Source organism: Ochotona princeps, chromosome 15, assembly GCF_030435755.1.
Source record: "Ochotona princeps isolate mOchPri1 chromosome 15, mOchPri1.hap1, whole genome shotgun sequence".
Taxonomy (NCBI): Eukaryota; Metazoa; Chordata; class Mammalia; order Lagomorpha; family Ochotonidae; genus Ochotona; species Ochotona princeps.
Window position 1 is genome coordinate 26242495 of NC_080846.1, and position 15884 is coordinate 26258378.

At 40.2% G+C, this 15884-nt stretch overlaps 1 protein-coding gene across 3 annotated transcripts in view; it reads right to left on the minus strand.

Moving 5' to 3' along the window:
• Window positions 1–203: 203 nt before the first annotated feature.
• PTPRR (protein tyrosine phosphatase receptor type R) overlaps window positions 204–15884 on the minus strand; it is a 218430-nt gene continuing 202749 nt past the window's right edge. For all 3 annotated transcript variants that reach the window (XM_004583029.2, XM_058673533.1, XM_058673532.1), the window contains one exon: window positions 204–1385. In XM_004583029.2, coding sequence (XP_004583086.2) covers window positions 1292–1385 — 94 coding nt within the window. In that variant the 3' untranslated portion in view covers window positions 204–1291. The remainder of the gene's footprint in view (window positions 1386–15884) is intronic.

Consider the following 15884-nt stretch of genomic DNA (forward strand, 5'->3'; position numbering starts at 1 on the left):
TCAAGGAAAACCACATAATGATGGCACTTTGACATCAATATCTCCCAAGTGATGACACTATTACATTTTGAGATAGTCTTCTCCACGATGGAGACTCAGAAACTAAAATTAAGCCCATCACACTGTCTACTTTAGGCTTCCCCAAACCATTGATGGCTTCTCTCCAAATGGCGGCAGGGGGAGGGGAAAAGAATACAATTTGCTCAATATGTTGTATTAAGAGTAGTTTATTGGCAGTACGAAAGAAAGTCAACATTGCTGCAATAAAAATTCATATTTGAGCAGAACATCTAGTGTTTGCTGAGTTTAGTTGTCTGAACTTTGTTTCTGGAGGATTAAAACCTTTCAGAAATTTCAGGACCTACAGGGCAGTGTCCTTAAGAGGAGCTTCTGGAAATAGGAGATTACATCATTCCCAAAGGCATCTGCCTTCGACTGGGAGAGAGAGTCCAGGTGGTTGACATATTCAAAAATCCATTCTTAGTAAAAGAGAGACAAGGATGGAAAACTCTTGATACTTCACGTTTGCTACAAATTTGTTTTTCCCTTTAAAGTAAAATAACTCATGATACAGAAATACATTGCGTAGTGTTCTGGAGCAGGAGCTATCTCTATGCTCAATAATAGAGAGTAAATACATAAATACCCGATGACAATCATTGTGCTCTGTGATAGGAGGTATTGTAAATACACATGTAGTGGGTAATATTATCAAGACACATCTTCATATAAAATAGTTACTGCTTTTGATTTCTTTTTCAAAAACAAAAACTTACTTGTTAAAAATTCATTATCAATCACTTGCAACTTCAGCAGCAAGATTCTGGTAACTGAGAAAGGTAATAGCACTTAAAACAGGAATAGTTTGTTTAGCTGACAGTCCATTCACAAGACAGACTTTGCAAACATTAAAGCATCTAAACACACAATAATAATTTCTTTAGCAGCTCTTTCAGTCATCACCCGATGACACAGATCACTGAATACTACACACATATGTCTTGTGTGCAGTCAATGTAGACAAAACAAGATCTGCCTTACGCTGTGCGAGAAATATCTCATACCCCCATCAACATAGGGCCTTCAGAAACACGTGAGGGATGCCTACAATTGCATTCATATACACAAAGGGCTGGCAATCTTTGAGCGTATTGCCAAATCTTCCAGACCCAGAGGTCTGGCTGGAGAGCCTTGCCTTCCTTCCATGGCAGGAAACTCCTTACAGTAGTCTCAGTTGGGTCATTGGATTCATTACCCAAGGAGCTTGGTGGTCTGCTAAGTCTGTAGTGAATCACTGGACGGTTTCTGCTGAAAGTCTGCTCTCATACAGGCACAGCGCATGATGAACAAATTCATACTGCTCACTCGTTTGGACCATTCCACCCCTGCAAAGGAAAAGAGAATGAAGTAATCTTCTTGTGCTAATATCCTAGAATCTCCAGTAGCATACAGACTATGTTTAAGTCAGGATGTTATAACAAAAACACACAGAAGTTGACCTAGAGTCCTTTGTTATCTCTCCTCCAAATGTCTCAATAATTTAATATGTCAACATATACAATAAGGGTTTAAAACCATGCCTGTACATACTACAAGCACTTGATGAATGGGGAGATGATAATAGCTCTATGGTTAAACATCAGACTTTGTAACTAGCCAAACTGGGTTTAAATACTTCCTTTGCCGGGCCCGGCGGCGTGGCGTAGTGGCTAAAGTCCTCGCCTTGAAAGCCCCGGGATCCCATGTGGGCGCCGGTTCTAATCCCGGCAGCTCCACTTCCCATCCAGCTCCCTGCTTGTGGCCTGGGAAAGCAGTTGAGGACGGCCCAAAGCTTTGGGACCCTGCACCCGCGTGGGAGACCTGGAAGAGGTTCCTGGTTCCCGGCTTGGGATCGGCACAGCACCGGCCCGTTGCGGCTCACTTGGGGAGTGAATCATCGGATGGAAGATCTTCCTCTCTGTCTCTCCTCCTCTCTGTACATCCGGCTTTCCAATAATAATAAAAAAATCTTAAAAATAAATAAATAAATAAATAAATAAATACTTCCTTTGCCAATTCTTACTGGTGCAACCTTGAGAATGTTCCTTAAGGATCTCTGTGACTTTGCTTCCTCTTTTGGTAAACCAGGAAAAGGATATATCTACTCTAAGGTAGTAGTGAGGCTTAAACAAATTCAACGTAGTTGAAGTAGTAGTAGTATTTCTTAGGTGCCTTGCCAGTCATCTTTGTTTTGGTTTTAAATATTTATTTATTTTTATTGGAAAGGCGGATATACAGAGAGGAGGAGACATAGAGAAGAAGATCTTCTGTCCGATGGTTCACTCCCCAAGTGACCGCAACGGACAGTGTTGGGCCAGTCCGAAGCCAGGAGCCAGGAGCTCTTACAGGTCTCTCACGCGGGTGCAGGGTCCCAAGCTTTGGGCCGTCCTCAACTGCTTTCCAAAGCCACAAACAGGGAGCTGGATGGGAAGTGGGGCTGCTGGGATTAGAACTGGTGCCCATATGGGATCCGGGCTCATGCAAGGCGAGGACTTTAACCACTACGCTATCGTGCTGGGTCTGCCATTCATCTTATGTTTATATATTTTTATTAAAGTCAATTAAAGTAAGTTACCTGAACAAAAGTCAGCTATGAAGTGTTGCCATTTCTACAAGTACAAAAAAAAGTCTACCCAGGAATGTTCTCCAGTGTGCTATGGAAACCCAAGCCTTAGGTGTCATAGGTATCCAAACGTAATAGTGGGTGGGTCTTTAAATCAGCTGGAACAGGGGAACTGGCTCCTGCTTTTGTTGTTGTTGCTGTTCCCTCTTGTTTTGTCCATTATCACCACTGGCTGCCAAGCATCCTCTTTGTCATCGACTTAGTAGGCAACTGCTCTCATGAGAAAAAATGACGCTTCTCATGGTATTTCCTTATATACAATACTTAGATCACATTTTGCTCCCTTGTAATTAGAGTTCTTTAGTTTGGTCAAGTCATCAGACATTAATCTGATATTTCTGTTCAGGGAACAGCAACCTCACTATTAGTAACAATTTGGAGTCTTGGACGGTCTTCATAATTCTGCAATCACACAACTAACTCTATGTCATAGTTTAGTCTATGTTTTGGCCAATTTTCCTATTGGTTGTTAGTACCATTCAAAATAATTTTCAGAGCACTTAATAGAGTCAACTTTAAAATATGATATATACCTCTGCAATATGATTTCTAGTCTAAGATTGGCCTTGTGTCTCTTTACTTGTTATTCTCCATATATTAAATCTATAACACTTCACCTTTCCAAACAGTGATGTTTCAGGCAGGTTCCACATGATGTCAAAATGATGCATTTAGCAAGAAGAAAAAGGTAAATTCATACTTTTTGGGGGACAACAACTTGTTGACAAGGATATTCCATGGACCTTTTACCTAAGAAGTAATTATTCCTTTGTAGTGAAGACTACTTACTGACCAGAGTGCTCGCTGGTCAGAAGCTGACAACAGAAATGACCAACAGGGCATGCGATTACAGTTAGCATCATGGTTAGTGTCTGATGGTGACATTTGGGCACACACAAAGACATAGCAGGTGTGCAGAAGATGTTGCCTTGGACGTGAGTCCTGGAGAGACAGCTACAGTGACTATCAGGGCAGCTTCTGAGAGGTTAGGAGTGCCTCCCTTCCCTTGGTGCTGTCCCAAACCTGGGGGTCATGGTTACCCTGCTGAGCTGTAGACGCTGTGTGTAACCTCATATGCTCTGACTTGTGGACTTCCTCTGACCATTTACTCTAAAGCAAAGATTTTTCTTTCTTTTTTGTCATGTTCTTTTCAGCATTTGTATTTACATGTACAATTGGTGCATCAGTGGAAATACAGCTTAGTTTTGAATTTTTAGTAACTGTTTGACCCTAAGTTGGAATACTTATCATGATATTCTATGAACTCAGTCAAGTTCATTTCAGCTGGTAAGTGGGGAAATGATAGGGGAATGAAGAAGCAATATATTAGTTGTGGGATGGCAAAGTTTTTGACAATCTGAAGGCTTTAGGAAGGTATCTAAACATTTCTGTTACTTCCCACTAAATTTGGGAAGGTTTAGCATCAGAAGCATCCTCAGAAATCATTCAGACCATGCATGGATGAGATACAGCTTTCCCAGATACGATGGACAGTTCACCGGCTTTTGATGGAACACTCTGGGGAAAGGTACTGCTACAGGCAGCCTTTTCCGAGGTTGGCAGAAAAACGTCTGAAGACATCAGAATGAAGTCTGGCCCTCTCTAAAGTTTATCCCCCTGATTCAACTCAAATAAACCAAAAAAGTCTGAAGGCTCCTCTTCTAGTCACACAATAGTTTCTAAATGCTGGAAAACAACCATCAAAGTCTCACAATCTTTTCTTCTCTAGACTAAACATCCTGTGAACACTCAGTATTTCTGTGCAGCCTGGTTTCCCTGTCAGTCACCAATCTAGCCTCCTTCTGCAGACTATTTTGTTCTTAGAGTGTGCTGCCTATTCCGCTGAGATCTGATTAGCAGGCTAATTTTCTCCTTTGAACTGAATATTATAGACCATTGAACTCATATGTGTCGGGGCCTTCGTGGGAAGGTCCCACAGTGCCTACATGGTGTCTGCTACCCACCAAGACTTTCAAGATAATGAGTAAAGGTGCAAGTTAATTAAAAAGTCAGCGGGATATGTTTGAGTGTGAATATTACACCTTTATCCATTTTTATAGCTAAATGCAGAGCTGTTCTGTGTATTTCTATTCATTTCATCTCCCTAGTTTTAACAACATTTTCATGTGTTGTGTATTGAATTACTATTTCTACCATTCAATATATTAATCTTCTATTTTTCACTTGCAGCATTGTGTCTTCCAGAAGTTTAATATTTGTATAAGTTGTTTATAAAAAATAATAGAAAAAGATAGGGAAAAGGATGCGTTACTACTAGGGAATTTATTTATAAAAATTACAGCAAATGGTAGGGAGAAGTTAGGGTCTTAATCATAATGAATTTGATATCATATTATATATTATCTAATCTAAAATTATTGCCAACTAGGTGGAAATAATTTTAAGGCATGCGTAATTTCCTAGTCCTATTTTGGCAACAGTGAAAATTATCTACTAGTCGTGGTTGAGTAGAATACCTGTCAAGCAGGTTACTTAGGTCACACTATTTTCATGTCATGTGAAAATAGAAAAGCTCAGGGCTGAGGGACAACAAAGGGAATCCCAGGACGCATTGAGTAGAGGCTGATTCACATCCAGAAACTCATCACAATCACATTTATGTACATTGGTGTATACATAGTGCTCTGTTGACCTTTATAAGAACTTAAAAGTCCAGGATTGCCCTTCAGATTTTATTATGCTATAAGGCAAATACTGTCTTTTAATAGATTGGCTATACTAAAAATTACTCAAGAAACTAGCGTCTGCAAACAAAATATATTTGTGAAAGAAGTGGACAAAGATAAATTAGGGAACACCAACAGAGTTCTGTAGTAATTCTCTCTCCAAGGAGCTCTGATCTAGCTCCAAGGCAATGCTCTGGTCAGACAGGGCTCCATGCATTTGTTGAAATCTGGCTCTATGTCATTCATGCAGTGTACCTAATCCAAGCTGGTTCAGAAACTTAACAAATAGGCAAGCTGTGCCATTACTTCAAAAGACATCATCTAGCTTCAACTTGAGGAGCAGACATAACCTTGATCTCCAATAATTTATAGACAACCAAGTTTAAACTTTTAAAAGATGCCCATGGTAATCAGGATGATGGTTCTAATGAATAGGTCTATGGTTACCAAAAATGGCTGAACCACCACCAGACAGAATGTGGTAGGTTGTTATCATTGTTCAAATTAAAATCACAGTTCCCACTTAAAGAATTCTCTTTAGGTATTAATCTGTTTTCTAGGTGATGTATATCACATGAGGCTTTGATACTGAGCATCGATAGTTGAATAGATCCAATCATAGAGCAAATAAAGTACCAAGAGGACTCCAGTTAGCTGTGAGAGCAGCAGTGGGTTTGAAAGGACTCACATTCATTACCAATGGGATCACAGTGACCGGTGGTACAATGTGAGAACATCATATTGGTTGTCAAGATAAAATTTGTTTGTACATTTTACTTGCCATTTTCCCTTAGTATAGAACCTGTACAATGCTCAGTATTCTCATCTGAAAAATACAAGATGAAAAGAATATTAACTTCCTAATATTATTGTGAGACATGGATGGGATAATCTGCTTGAAGTGTTTATCACATAGCCAAGCACATAGCAATACCATTAACTTAGCTATTATTGTGTCCCTGCAATACTATAACCTTAGCTATTATTGTGTCCCCTTGATACTATCTGGTCAAATAGGATTGGTCTCCAGCGAAGTCTGGAAGTTCTTGGAGGGCTAAGGACGAGCCTTGCAGAGGATTGTCCAGGTTAGGCGAGTGTGGGGGAAAGCACCAAGCCTGTCTCTAAATATTGGGCAGCCTTGAAGACAGCTACCATGGAGGCAAGCTGATGGGGCAGAAACTAGAGGGGTTGGATCCAAGTCTGAATCCTTGCTGTTGACCCCAGCTACATGATCTTAGCCAAGCCACTTCATCTTTTCCAGTGTGGCTTTCTTCACTTTAGAATGACAGCATTGACAAACACCACTAGGCTGTGAAGGATTGGATAAATCAGAGCATATTCAGGGCTCAGCATCCACAGCGGTTCCCAAGGGTCTCCGGCAGGACAGAGGAGCTGGTGGAGCTCAAGGGACCAGCTCTTAACCCCAGCTTTCACTCCAGCAGTTACTGCTTTTGTTTTACTTTTTTTTTTTTTTTTAAAAATTGGTTTTCAGTGTTTGGTGGTTTATGGAAGATTTTGTTTTCAAAAAGTTTTCCATTGTACACAGAAACATTTGAACATCACTTCTAGTGAGCAGCTGTTTCCCTAATAAGGCTTCAACCCTGGCATGGTTCAAAGGAAATAAATTACTAATTATTTAACGTGGAAGCTGTCCTTTAGTGAGCACTAAGTAAATGTTGCATTGTTCTCTTCCCAAGTACTTAGGTGACACCATAGCTAGGCTGATTACGTTCTCATTTGCCTGGAACAGCATTGATTCACTTTTCTTGCCCTGGTCTGATTATTAATTGAACCAGGTTTTTAGTCTCAGCAGTGCCTTGGTCTGGATGATCAGTTACTTGTTGATCCTATTTCAGTTTCATCCAATGCTGAGCAAGAACGTAATTCCCTCCATTGGAAACATGTTCGTGGTCACAAAATAAGGAACTCTGCATGTGGCCAGGCTATGGAGGATTCAGACATACTCTGTCGGCATCACAAGAGCCCTGTCAAACACAAAAATCAATGTCATCTCAGCCTCCATGCATGGAAGCACGTAGCCGTGTCAGCTGGGAATAAACTCAGGTTAGAAGAGGGGGGGAAAGTGTAGCATTTTCCCTCTGCTGCCAGGAGAGTCTGAAAAAAAAAAAAAAAACAAAACAACACACACACACACACACACACACACCCCAAGCTACAGATGCCCGGGATCGTGATTTGGTTTTTAACATGTTAAAATTGTGACCTTTTGTGACTATTAACTCACACATGCCGAGAGCAACAGCTTTTCCTGCTGCACCACCCAGCCCGCATCCGGTCTAATCAGTAGACAGAAGAAATTCTGCAGTGGTGACTCACTGCTGGGCTAACAATGGGACTCAGGCTCCTTTGCGTTGTATTATTTTCAAATCTGGAATGCTTTTGGTAAAGTTTGGTACAGTAAATTTAGAACAAAAGGTGTGGATGCTAATGTGCCTCATGGGTAAAGCTCCAAAGGCTTGGGCATGCGTCATGTGAGGCTAACGTCTGCGGTTCTCATTTGGGTCTAGCGATCAGCTGTGTCCGACTCCCCAGTCGAGATTTTCCCAGGTCCTCAGGCAGATGTCCGAGCGAGGAGGGAGACTTGCACATAAATGTGCTGATTCGGAATGAGTGTCTTAAACACAGACAACTTTTTCCAACATAGGTGTGAGGAATGAAATCCAACAGACCAGATGCCATCTCCAGTTTCATAGCTCCCTCCTGATAAAACAGCCAGTTTCTCCTGAACACTCAGGTTAGCACTCAGTTAACCTCCGGCAGGGCAGAAATAAAAGGGTGTCGTGGCAACTACTTCGAAGATTCAATAGGCACAATCTATTTTACAAAGAGGACTTTGTGTTAGGGTCTCAAAAACAAACATGCCATACAAAGTCATACCTGTTTTGAGAGTTTTGTCCCCAAGTGTGGGGAGGGATTGGGAAAATCCCAGACTATGAAATTGGGTCATAAAATGAAACAACAACAACAAAAAGTAAAGCAAAAGTCCTGAATTCAGGATATTTGAATTCAGGATATTTGAAAGTCCTGAATTCAGAGATATTTGAAATTCACTAGTTACAGGGGTCTTTGTGATTATTTGGAAGTATTACAAATTTGTGATTATTTGTAGTATTACAAATAAGAATAAAACTAGTGTTAACAGACATACAGGGAAACAATAAGGTTATAGTTGACAAAATTATGCCAAGTGGAAATTTTATCTTTGAAATCATTTTAAGTAGGTTTTGCACATAGACAATGCACTTTTTGTTTGGAAAAACCCCAAAATTAAGATGAACTTATTTTTGGTATTAAAAATTAAAAGATGAGTTTATTTTTGGTGTAAAAAATCTTCCAAGTTTATGCATAGCTCTCTCATGATATACAGTTTCCATGAACTTTCTGGAGATTTGTCTCATATACAAGGACATATTCCATAAAAAATATAATTGCAGGTGAGGCTGTGGCCTAGCACATAAAGCTGTTATCTGAGTTTCCAGCATTTCCATATAGGCTCCTATTTAAGTTCCAGTTGCTCCAGCTTTCTGCAAATGTGTCTGGGAAAGCATCAGAGGATGGTTCAAAACCTTGAACCCCTGCCACCTCCATGGAGACCCCGAAGAAGCTCCTGGCTCCTGGTTTTGGACTAGTCCAGTTCCAGCCATTGTAGTCATTTGGGGAGTGAACCAGCAGAAGGAACATCTTTCTCTCTCTGTCTCTCTCTCTTACTCTTTGTAACTCTGTCTTTTAAATTAATGAAGAAATCTTAAAAAGGATATCTATAGGAATAAGAGGCTGCATCTGGAAGATAGTGGCTGTCTCTGAGTAGGGAGAAGAAACTGCTGGGGAAGGATTTAGTTATATCCAATGTTCTTGCTCTTAAGGAAGGGGGAAAATATTAACAGTGAATACAATTGTGAGGTAGCTGGCTTTCATTTTAATATATATATATTTAAATTACAATTAAAATGATATAATAGTTTAAATTTTTAAAAGAATCAAGTATCTATTACAGAAGTGTGCCCAAAGTCATAACTTAGTTTTCATGTAATTCTTATAAACTTTGCCGTTTTCCCAGAACAAAGGTTTCCGCTTTGTCCTTCATTTCCTTTTCAAAGCATGCTGATGTTACCCTCGATATTACGGTCAGCTGTTGCATAAGACATTAGAAATAGCAGGTATAAGCAAACTGGATTTTGCTAACATGGGAATAGAAGTAATTTCAATGTTTTTAAAAAATGCTTGGTGCAAATGTCTTGTAAACAACATTGCAAAATATTTTGTTGGACAGAAAAGAAACCTCAGCCGTGCGAACCCAGCAACTATTTTTGGATGTATATTTTATCTGTAAAATTGTAAGTTAGAAGGGGAAACATTCCTGCATATGCTTTGAAGAAAAATGATGCAATGCTTTCTTACTGTAATTTTAAAAAGTTGTTTTTTTTTTTTTTTTTTTTAAATTTTCATGTAACTGAAAGTGGTAGGGAGAGACAGGGCTATCTTCTATTTGCTGGTTCACTCCCTGAATGCCTGTACCAAGTGCGGAAGGCAGAAGCCAGGAGGTCTTCCCGGATCTCCCAGGGGGTCCAGGCACTCAGCCATCATCGCCACCTCTCGGAATCTGCACCAGCAGCAAGTCTGAGTCAGGAGCTGGAAGCAAATGTCAAGCCCAAGCTGCCATCTTTTTAGGAAAATTATTTTTATTATTTTCCGTGATACAATTTTTGCAGTTATAGGGAATTCTCCTTTGCCTTCCTCTTTCTCTCTTCCTATTTTCCCATCCCCTGCTTTTCTCCCATATTATTACAGTAGTATAGTCCTTTAGCAACAGTTACAAGTTGAACATTCTGCTGTTTGAGTACATACATCTGCTATTATTTATGTAATTGTAGGTATAAACAAAGATAAAAAATGTAGTATCTTAATGTAAAGGTAAGTTTAACTGTTTCCCTGGGAGTCCTCCTTCTATTAGGGAATAGAGGTGCCAATCTGGCATCTTAACTGGTCAAGGGCAGCTACTTGTTTTCTCTCTCTCTCTTCCTCTGTCTCCCTCTCAAATAAATAAATAAAATTCAAATAGCATTTTTGAAAAATATCCTACTTTTTCCCCCCAGAATTTTCTTACAAGCCAATAATCCCCAATTTGCAAATTTTGATATTGCTCTTCTACGATCAAAGATTTTAGGCCTAGTGTGTAATGTGTAGGCAAAGACAACTATATTAAAACTGTTGTGTGGCTTTGAAGAATTTTAAACATATCACGATTTCATTGTTTAGAATTGTAAAAAATTATATATATATACATATTATATATATATATATATACACATATATATATATATCAGGGATGGCATTGTGACAAAGTGGATAAAGCTGCTTCCCGTGATATTGGCATCCCATATGGGTGCCAGCTGGCGTCTAGGTTGCTCTACTTCCTATCCCACTCCCTGCTAATAGCCTAGCAAAACCTGTGGGAAGATAACCCACAATGTTTGGGCCCCTGCACACATGCAGGAGACCTGGAAGGAGCTCTTGGCTCCTGGCTTCTGGCTTTGGCACGGCCCAGCCCTAATCATTGTGGCTATGGGGAGTGAACCAGTGAGTGGAAAACCTCTCTAATACAGATAGAATTATGAGAAAAATCCCTGAAAAACAGATGGCATGTTACAGACTCTTGCTCCAAGGTTGCTATAGTTAGAAAGAAAATAGAAGCATCAACTTAAGTGACTAATAGAAACCTTTAAACAAGGACATCATGCACACTGCTAACATTTTTCTTTCCTGTCTGGAAAGCCACAGGTGAGCCTTTGGGTACCAATCCAATTGAGAGACCTCAAGGTTAGGATATACATAAGCTTCTCGCAAACCAGAGAAGTATACAGATTAATTCCATCTTCTGGCAAACGGGGAAAAAGGCAGAGAAAAAAAAAATCCTTGAAACTAGAGAGTCCATCTGTCTCCTTTTCCGAATTCAGTTTTCAAACTTTCCTGTTGTTCTGGGATGCCAAAGGGATTAAAACAGACACATGAAGAAGTCACCCGAGGGGCAACCTGCAATTTAACATACAGGTCTCCTCCATGTGGAGATGTCTTCTTTTAAATTAAATTTTTAAATCAACATATGTATTTGTACATTTTTATGGGGTACATTACGATCTTTCAGCACATGTATATAGTATAGAGTAACCAAATTAGGTAATTCCCAACCGCTCATGATCCCTTATCCTAAGATATCCTCTGATGATCACATACGGGTTCTTAGTCATCCTCCTGTAACATTTTTGAGACATTTTCCAAGTTCCCTGGGGTAGTTTCTAAGTATAGATTATTATGACTTTTTAAAAAAGGACAGGTGCGTCTCTTATGCTCATTGTGTAAATGATTTTCTGTTGCTATGCCACACTGAAAAACATTGGCATACACAAGTCTATTGCGTCCTTTCTTTTTTTCAAACATCTCAACATCTCATGTTTCATATTCCTAGTCCTTTTTTTTTAAAAAAAATATTCATTTATTTATTTTTTTATTGGAAAGGCAGATCTACAGAGAGGAGAGACAAAGGTCATCCATCTGCTGGCTCAGCTGGAGCTGAGCCGATTTGAAGCCAGGAGTCAGGAGCTTCCTCCAGGTCTCCCATGTGGGTACAGGGTCCCAAGGACTTGGGCCATCTCTACTGTTTTCCCAGGCCACAAGCAGAGAAATAGAAGGGAAGTGGAGCATCCAGGAGAGGAACCAGTGCCCATATGGGATCCCAGTGATTGCAGGCTGAGAATTTAGACACTGAGCCATCCTGCTGGGCCTTATTGAGTCCTTTGGAGCAGGCACTACACACAGTGAAAGCTGGTTAATTTAGCTAAAGAGAAATTGGAATTCTTAATTAAGCAATATAGTCACAATTTAGCAATATTGAGATTATAAGTTTAAAGCACGAGGTAGAAGGACTTTCTAAGAAATGATTATTGTCATCTATCTAGTGCTAATGCTACGGGTCCCTCCTTTCATTTTTTCAAAAAAATTGTTGACCCATGTATCTATGGCAAATTGTTGTTGATAGAAAAAATATGATTGAGCAAAGTATCCCTTTCTAGAATTTTATAGGGCAAAAGAATGTTGGTGGTATTCACCATAGTCAGATACTATTAACAAGTAGTCTAAACTAAAATAATCAGAAACAGATAATTTTCCTTGGTTTTTATAGCCCTGGTTCAGGGTCATTGCTCATTCTACTACCGTCATTCACGGTAATGGCACTATTGGATTGTGGCCCTCCTCTTTTAATCTTCTCTTTATCCCACTCAGATTCTCCACACCAGGAAATAACAACCTTTTGAGAATCAAAGAAGACTAGAATTTAGTCAAGCTTAAGAAAAATTAGATGTTTCATTTAGAGTATTCAAAAAATAAAGTCAACAATTATTATGCATTCTTTAATATGCAATCAACCCTTTTTCACTTTGGACACTCTAGTAAGAACGAAAATTTGTACACTGCTCCTGAGGCCCAATTTTTCAAAATCATCCCTTTCCAAGCAGGTGCTCAAGGAAATGTTAGGACTGTTATTGCCATCACGCTGTTCTGCACACGAAGGTCCAAAGACACATAGAGAGCAAATCTGAAAAGATGGCCACTTCCCCTTTCCTGCAGGCTGGAATGGCAAATGTATCTTTCTAAAGGGGTTCTCAGGTTAACTTGGGCTCCCCATGTTTTCAGTAGACCAAATGCGTACATTATAACTCCCTGACTTTCAGACATATAGGAGATGCTGTGAGTAGCAGAATGAAAATCAATTTAAAAGCAAGTGGAAGTCAGCAAAATACTTCACTAAACAATGAAGGGGTCCTCCTATAAGAAGAGTTTGAGGACCACTGATATACTCCAACTTATTTTTTTTTTTTATTTTTTGAAGAAGCCTAGTGTGGAAAAGGAGTCATACAGAAAATCAGAGCCAGGTTAAGTCTCAAGTTGCTTGCTGTTTGGTATGGAAATATTTGGCTGTTCAGGTTCTAGTGGCTGCTGTCCATCCCACGGGACAAGGCTCAGGCCCAAATGCCTCAAAACCCACTCATCTTTTAATTAGAAATAAATGCACTGAAAATGAGGAGATGATCTTTTAAAATTTTTCTAAATAAGACATGTGTGGGAGCCTTGCCCTGAATTTGAACTCCCATTTAGAGGGAAAAAAAATCATTTTTAAGCTCAAAATAGGCTCAAACATTTTATTTAAAGGAGAATCACAGAATCACGAACCTACAATGTGAACTATTAATAGACACTTCCCTATGGCCAATAAAAATAATGTCTTGCCCGAGAACGAGCAATCCGCCAAATGGCTTTGTCATTGTTGTTACAGTGGAAACATCCATTCAGCATAACACACTCATCTCTAAACCAGGCCATTCAGTTTATTGCTAAAATGGAGACTATTTTCAATTTGAGTACAAATTATCCATTTTTGTCATGTTGTATTATAATGATCAGCCATTGTGTGTATGTATATATATATATATATAAAGAATCACGATTTTGATCCTGCCCAATGTTCAACTTTTTGATTGACCAACCATGAACCAGTCCCATTTCAAGGATCCATAATTTTTTTTTCTCTTTTTCTTTGCTGTGAACCATGCCTGGGCTTCTCAGCAAAGACAGTTACTGGTGATAAGGCACAGACTATTAAACGATGTGTGGTGTGCAGGCTTGGCTAGAAGTCATTGTTCATCAAAGCAGGAAAGAACTGAACAGACCTGGGGCGCTGTCACTCTGCTGAGCACAGACTGTCAACTATCTGTTGCCTTGGTTCTATATTTCCTCTGCCTATTGTTCTTACCTGTATGTTCTCCATTCACTGGTTCCACCCTTCTCCTTCCATTCTATTATTATTATCATTGTTGCTGTTGTTGTTATTGTTGCTATTTTATTTGAAAGGAAGAATTATTCAGACAGAAGGAGAAACACACACAGATAGATCTTCCATCCACACCCCAATGGCTTCAGTGGTTGGGGCTGAGCTGATCCAAATCTGGGAGCCAAGAGTCTTCCATGTGGGTACCAGGACCCAAGGACTTGAGCCATGCCTTGCTTCTTGGGCTATAAGCAAGGATCTGGATCAGAAGTGAAGCAGCTGGGGCACTGGGATGCTCACGTTGCAGGAGGAGGATCAGTGTGATACATCACCATGCCACCCCCATCTCTTTTCCCATTTTTAGTGGCATCTTCTCACTCTGAATTATCTTCCCACTCCCATGCTCCATCACCAAACTTCGTGAAAGGGAAGTTTATCATTATAACTCCTTTTCCTTCCACTTAGATGGTTTTTGAGGAAAGCTTTATGTGATCATGTCAATGGCAAGAGTACTAAAAGAAAATCAAATGGTACTGTAGGGGTGGGTTTTGCAGCTCTTGACAGTATGCTTAGTGTACATTAGTGCTTAGTGTGATAGTGAAGCTAAGAAATAAAGGATAGAGATTTTCCTTCATACTATCTGAGAAGGTCTGGCACCTAGCAGGCTTCCAACACATGATTGTTAACTATACTATGCCTTAGGGCAACACCTGGAGATATATATTAGGTAACCCATCTTTCCTTTTTTTTTTTAAATATTTACTTTATTTTTATTGGAAAAACAGAGTTAGAGACAGAGAGAGAGAGAGAGAGAGAGAGAGAGAGAGACCCTCCATCCACTGGTTCACTCCCCAAATGGCCTGCAATGGCCTCAGCTGAGCTGATCTGAAACCAGGAGCCAAGAGTCTCTTCCAGGTCTCCCACACAGGTGCTGGGGCACAAGCACTAGTGCCATCCTCCGCTGCTTTCTCAGGCCACGAACAGGAAGCTGGATGGGAAGTGGAGTAGCCAGGACATGAATGGGAGCTGGTGCTGGTGGGCAGGGGATTAGCTTATTGAGCCACTGCATTTGCCCTAAGAAGCCCATCTTTCTAAATTCAGATATCCCAACACATGTTCAATAGCTGGTGTTCAGTCATGCTTGTTGAGTGACTGAATCTGTACATAATTCAGAACACCATCCTGAGTGGAGATCTTGGGAAACGGGATGTAGGACTCAGGCTCACTGATAAAGTCATCCAAAAAACAATCTCAAACAGTGATGACTTCACACGCCTGTGACCTGCACAGTCATGCAGCCCCTCTTCCTGTGTGCTGAAATAAATGCTGTACCTGGGCTCATTCTTTGATCCCATTGCCTGAACACTGAACATCAATTTTGCACAAGGAACTCTGCATGGAGCCTTGCAAATGATGTAGCTGATCCTAACCATGACGTCCCAAGCTGGAGCAATTCTGCTCCTTCTTCAGGTCACTTGTCTACTCAGCATTCAGTGCTAGTCTACCAGCCCCATCAGCAGTAGGCTGTAGTCACCACATGCTGATTGACACTCTAAATGGTTTCAACAGCCAGAGCGAGGCAGGTGGAAACCAGGAACCCAGAACACACTCTGGGTTTCCCATGAGAGTGGCAGGGATTCAAGAACTTAAGTTACTACCTGCCTCATTCCAGGATATGCACTAGTAGGAAGCT